This window comes from Phoenix dactylifera, chromosome 7 (assembly GCF_051530095.1).
Source record: "Phoenix dactylifera cultivar Ajwa chromosome 7, Ajwa_hap1_PhDact_Kaust_v1.1, whole genome shotgun sequence".
Taxonomy (NCBI): domain Eukaryota; kingdom Viridiplantae; phylum Streptophyta; class Magnoliopsida; order Arecales; family Arecaceae; genus Phoenix; species Phoenix dactylifera.
In genome coordinates, this window is record NC_143196.1 from 15,430,137 (window position 1) to 15,436,298 (window position 6,162).

The following is a 6,162-nucleotide window of genomic DNA, read 5'->3' on the forward strand; positions in this document are numbered from 1 at the left end:
ATTCTCGAGCACGCTCCATTCTGCCAGGACCTTCCCATCGGAGTTGCGCGGGGTACGAGAGGCGGGCCCGGGCGCGTTCCTAGACCCCCCAGTCCTCAAGGAACCCGCGCTCCAGTCAGTCTCCCTCTCGCCGCTCCTTGTCTCCCACCCACCGGTCGCGCTCCCTGAATCGGCGGGTGGACGATCTCCACCGACAACTCCAGGTCCTGAAGGGCCATTCCAAAGATCCCTTCGCCGACTTGGAGATCTCCTCCCAGCCGGCGCTTGCCTCGAGGATCCTGTGGACCCCGAATCCGCCGGGTTTCAAAATGCCGGCGATCGAGCCCTATGACGGGGCGGCGGACCCTCGGGATCACGTCGAGAGTTTCAGGACCCTCATGCTCCTCCACGGAGCATCAGATCCCCTTCTCTGCAAAGCTTTCCCGGCAACCCTCCGTGGCCCGGCGAGGGCGTGGTTCGCCGGGCTGGAGGCTGACTCGATCCGGTCCTTCGACCAGTTCACTCACCTCTTCATCACTCACTTCGCCGTCAGTAGCCGGCGGCGACTGGTCTCCGACTCCCTCTTTGATGTCCGGCAAAACGAGGGAGAGAGCCTGCGGGATTATCTTACCCGCTTCAACAAGGCTACGCTGGAGGTCCGAAACCTGAGTCAGGAGGTGGCCCTTTCAGCCCTGAAGCGTGGCTTCCGGAAGGGCAGACTCACCTTCTCCCTGGATAAACGCTTGCCACGGAGCTTCCCGGAGCTGTTGTCCCGGGCGAACCAATATGCGGACGCCGAGGAGGCGGCCGCCCACCGGAGCAAGGAGGCCGCCGAGATCCCTCCAAAGCTTGGGAAGAAAAGGCGAAAAGAGGCACGCCAGAGGAGGAGCCCGACGCCCCAGCGTCGGCGCAGAAGCCCGTCGCCGGCGAGGAACCACGGCGCCCTACGCCCTCGTTCTCCGCCTCGACGTTTCAACCGGTACACCCCTCTCCTGACTCTCCGGGCCCAGATCCTTATGGAGATCAAGGGGCGGGAGGATCTCCCGGCTCCGAGACAGATGCGGAAGATCCCTGGGAAGAGGCCCTCTCGGGCGTACTGTGAGTACCACCGAGACCACGGCCACGACACGGAGGACTGCTTCCAGCTTCGGGACGAGATCGAGGCTCTCATCCGTCGGGGGCGTCTCGGTCGATATGTGAGCGACCGACGTCCCCCCGCGGACCCGCGTCCGGCCGACCCGGCTCCTCCGGAGCCTCGGGAGCAGAATCGACCCGTTGCGGGCGTGATCCATACTATCACTGGGGGCTGCTCTCGGCCTGTGAGGAACGCAGGGGGCTCGGCGGAAGCATCAGGGATGGCCGTCGTAAAGAGGCAGAGGGTCGGCAATGTAATCACCTTTTCTGATGAGGATGTAAAGGGGGTTCAGACTCCCCACGATGACGCCATGGTGATCTCCCTCACTATGGCAAACTATGATGTAAGGCATGTTCTTGTTGATAGTGGAAGCTCAGCTGATATTTTGTTTTACGAGGCCTTCCAAAAGATGAGCTTGTCCAGACAATTGTTGCACAAAACATCCACCCCCCTCATCGGATTCACTGGTGACGCTGTCCCGGCCGAAGGAGTCGTCGAGCTGCTTGTGACTGCGGGCGTTGCACCCGCAGAAGCCACGGTGCAACTCGGGTTCTTGGTCGTCCGTGTTCCCTCGGCCTACAACGCTATCCTCGGACGACCTGGACTGAACGCCCTTCGTGCGGTGGTCTCTACGTACCACTTGCTCATGCGGTTCCCCACGGCGGCTGGGATCGGAGAGGTCCGAGGTGACCAACCGACCGCACGGCAATGTTTCCTAGCGACTCTCAAAGGGAAGAAGCCCGTGGAAGCCCTAAGCGTCGAGTCCCTTGATGCCAGAGACGAGGTGGCCTTGCGGCACGGGGAGCCGGCCGAGGGTGTGGTCGAAGTCCCCCTTGAGGAAGGCCGCCCCGACCGGGCGGTCCGGGTCGGCGCCAATCTCGACCCGGGGGCTCGGGCCCGATTGGTGGAATTCCTCCGAGCCAATGCCGATGTATTTGCTTGGTCGGCGGCCGATGTACCTGGGATCGACTCGGAGGTCATTTCTCACGCCCTCAACGTCGACCCGACCCACCGACCAATAAAGCAGAAGAAGAGACACTGTGCCCCGAATCGGATCCGGGTGGTCGACCAGGAGGTAGACAAGCTCTTGGAGGCAGGATTCATAAGGGAGGTAAGCTACCCCGAGTGGCTGGCAAATGTTGTACTTGTCCGGAAGGCGAGCGGGAAGTGGAGGATGTGCATCGACTATACCGACCTGAACAAGGCGTGCCCTAAGGATAGCTTTCCGCTTCCGCGAATAGACCAACTGGTCGACGCGACTTCCGGATATCAGCTGCTGTCTTTCATGGACGCCTTCTCCGGTTACAACCAGATAATGATGGCCCCACAGGACGAGGAGAAAACTGCCTTTATAACAGACCGGGGGCTGTACTGCTACAAGGTAATGCCCTTCGGTCTGAAGAATGCTGGCGCCACTTACCAGCGCCTCGTCAACAAAATCTTCAAAGAGCAAATCGGCCGGAACATGGAGGTGTACGTGGACGATATGCTGGTGAAGAGCCGCCATGCAGACCGGCACATCGCGGATCTGGAGGAGACTTTCACCACCTTGCGGAAGTTTCGCATGAAGCTGAACCCAGCGAAGTGCGCCTTCGGCGCTTCGGCCGGAAGGTTCCTCGGTTTCATTGTCAACCAGCGGGGTATCGAAGCCAACCCAGACAAAATCAAGGCCATCCAAGGTATGTCCCCTCCGACCAAAGTAAAGGAGGTTCAGGAGCTCGCTGGAAGGGTCGCCGCGCTTGGACGATTTGTGGCAAAATCGGCCGAACGCTGCCAACCATTCTTCAAGGTGTTAAAACGCCCGAAAGACTTCCTCTGGACGGCCGAATGTCAAGCAGCATTCGACCAGCTCAAGGAATACCTGGCGTCTCCCCCCTACTGTCCAAGCCGCAAGAAGGGGAGATGCTCTACCTCTATCTGGCGGTCTCCCCAACCGCGGTCATTGCGGTGCTGGTTCGGGAAGAGGCGAAGCTCCAGAAGCCTGTGTACTACATCAGCCGAGTCCTACGGGATGCCGAGATGCGGTACACGAAGGCTGAAAAGATCGCCTTCGCGCTGCTGACTGCGACCAGGAGGCTTCGCCCCTACTTCTAGGCTCATTCGGTCACCCTCTTAACCGATCAACCACTACGGCAGATCCTCAGCAACCCCGAGAATGCGGGACGACTGGTGAAGTGGGCAGTAGAACTCGGTGAGTTCGACATCCGCTACCAGCCTCGACCCGCCATCAAGGCCCAGGTGCTCGCGGACTTCCTCGCTGAGTGCACGGTGCAGGAGGCGGAACCTAAACCGCCGGACACACCCAGCCTCGACCTCCCGATTTGGACGCTTCACATCGATGGGTCGTCCAACCCCGAGGGTGGAGGGGCCGGGCTGGTCCTTACCAGTCCTGATGGAGTGATAGCCGAGTATGCCTTGAGGTTTGGATTTCCAGTGACCAACAACGAGGCGGAGTACGAGGCCCTAGTCACGGAACTCAAACTCACCAGGGAGCTCGGCATTCGGCGTTTGAAGGTCTTCACCGACTCCCAGCTGGTGGTCGGGCAGGTTCGTGGGGAGTTCGAGGCCCGGAGCCCGACCATGCAGAACTACGTCCGGAAGGTGCAAGCACTCATTCCCAACCTCGGCAGTGTCGACATCCAGCAGGTCCCCAGAAGCGAAAATGCCAGGGCCGACAGGTTGTCCCGCTTGGTGGGCACAGAGGCGCACAACTTGTCGAGGTCAATCTACCTGGAGACCCTGGATGCCCCGAGCATCGGCGAGGCTGGAGCGGTGATGGCGATTGATCCGGAGCCGTCTTGGATGGACCCGCTCGTCGCCTACCTCGCCGAAGGGATCCTCCCTGAAGACGAAGATCAAGCTCGGCGACTTGTCAAGAAGTCCGCCCACTACGTACTCTATGAAGGGAGGCTGTACCGGACCTCGTTCACCGCCCCCCTCTTAAGGTGCCTCCGCCCCTCGGAGGCGGCCTACGTCCTCGGCGAAGTCCATGAGGGCGTCTGCGGATCGCACTTGGGGGCTAGGTCCTTAGCGCACAAGATCATGAGGCAAGGCTATTATTGGCCTACCTTGTTGGAGGACTCGAAGGATCACGTACGGAAATGCGACGCCTGCCAGCGCCACGCCAACGTCCAGAGAGTCCCTTCTGTCCCCTTGGCACCAATCACCACGCCCTGGCCCTTCGCACAGTGGGGAATGGATATCCTCGGACCATTCCCCGTCGCTTCATCTCAGCGGAAATTTTTGATTGTTGCAATCGACTACTTCACCAAGTAGGTGGAGGCAGAGCCGCTGGCCACTATCACGGAGGCGCAAGTTCGGAAGTTCGTGAAGAAAAACATCATTATCCGATTTGGGGTACCTCGGGTCCTCATCTCGGATAATGGTCGACAGTTCGACAACAAGCATTTCCGTGACTTCTGCGAGGAGTTCGGGATCGAGCATCGGTTCACATCTGTGTCGCATCTCCAAACCAACGGTGAGGCCGAGGTCACAAATCGGACAATCCTCCAAGGAATTAAGGCGCGAATCGGTCGAACGGGGCAAGCTTGGGTCGAAGAACTCGAGAATGTCCTTTGGGCGTATCGGACCACGCATCGGACCCCTACCGGGGAGACGCCTTTCAGCCTAACCTATGGCACGGAAGCGGTTGTTCCCGTGGAGCTCGGACTCCCCTCGCCCCGGGTGGCCGCGCACCGACCCGAGGCCAATTCGGAGCAACTTCGAGGAAACCTGGACCTCTTGGAAGAAGCAAGAGAAATGGCGCAGGTTCGGATGGCGATGTATCAGCGGAGGGTGGCCCGATTATAACTCCAAGGTCCGACCGAAACTTTTCAGAATCGGAGATCTGGTGCTAAGGCGAGCCAAAGCATCTCAACCCGCGGAAGGTGGGAAGCTGGCGCCAAATTGGGAAGGCCCGTATAGGGTTCGCTGGGTAAACCGACCTGGCTCCTACCAGTTGGAGGCCCTAGATGGTCGAGAAATTCCGAGGAGCTGGAATTCCGCTAACCTGCGGGTGTATTACCAGTAGAACGACAAAGCCAGGAAGACAGTTCGAAAAATGTACAATTCTTTTCGTTTCAATAATTCCTGGTTACAACGGTGTGTTCGTGTGATTACAAAGAATTCCCAGAGGGGAATTGGGGAGTAAAGAAAACAAGGAAGAGGTGGAGACTCCGTGGAGCTGAAGATCTGGGATCCCGAAACCTCCATCCGAAGCAGCTGCAATCCCACCGGGCGTGGGTGCTCCTCCCCGGAGGCGCCATCGACGCCTCACGCAAAAGACGAAGAGCCGGCGCAGACGAAGAAGAAGTGGACGAAGGAGGAGTTCCCGCTGCCTCCAGAGGAACGCCACCTCCAAGGGATATTCCGGTCCTCCCCAGGAGAAGGGGAGGGAAGGAACACAAGGGAGAAGAGCGCGAGGAGGCGCGAACCCGGATGAAGCGTCTGGCGCAGAGCTCAATCGGGAGGCGGGGCTGAAAGGAGGGGGGATGTGATCCCGGATGAAACGCCTAGAGCGGAGTTCCGCCGAGGAGAACCTCCCTGTTGATCCCAGATGAAACGGCTAGCTGGCGGAAGTCGCGAGGGGCGCGCCTCCCGTTCCACCGGCGGGGGTTTTCCAGCCACACGGCGGAGAGGAGGTCCACGAACCATGGCAACCAGAATAGCTCCGGCTTGACAGGCTCCACCGCGCCTGCACTTATATTTATAGCCAAACTGAGGCCCCCCGGTCGTTCCGATGCGGGTGGCTCCAATAAAGGCGGGCGCTCCGAATCCGGAGCCGTTCCGGCTCTCGAGGCGTATCCTCCCACGATCTCCTAAGAGTCGTTCTCCTTAATTGTATTCTTCATGCAGGACACTCCGGGCAACGTGTATCCCGCGGCCCACGTATCTCCGCTCGCGCCCAGGCCGCATCCGCCTCGAAGAGCGCGCGTATCGCGGCCGCTTAACTGACACTCCTTGCAAGCAGCAACTGGTGATCCGATTTCCCAGGTAATGCTTCAATTAGCATTTAATAACCTTCTGGTGTTCCCCAGGCGACGCTTGGA

The 6,162-nt window shown here is 59.6% G+C and overlaps 1 protein-coding gene across 1 annotated transcript; it reads left to right on the forward strand.

The window, feature by feature from the left end:
- The first annotated feature begins 771 nt into the window (after positions 1–771).
- LOC149753153 (uncharacterized) lies at positions 772–3,686 on the forward strand. The gene is made up of 2 exons (XM_089924305.1): positions 772–2,793; positions 3,251–3,686. Exons 1-2 carry the CDS (start codon positions 996–998, stop codon positions 3,307–3,309), a joined length of 1,857 nt encoding a protein of 618 aa, XP_089780431.1. The 5' UTR covers positions 772–995; the 3' UTR covers positions 3,310–3,686.
- The last annotated feature ends 2,476 nt before the right edge of the window (positions 3,687–6,162 follow it).

Bases quoted from the DNA above. Each gene is read 5' to 3' on its own strand.
- LOC149753153 (XM_089924305.1), top strand. From the start codon at position 996: ATGGAGATCAAGGGGCGGGAGGATCTCCCGGCTCCGAGACAGATGCGG. The intron at 2,794-3,250 runs GTATGTCCCCTC...CCACTACGGCAG, and splicing joins CAAAATCAAGGCCATCCAAG to ATCCTCAGCAACCCCGAGAA.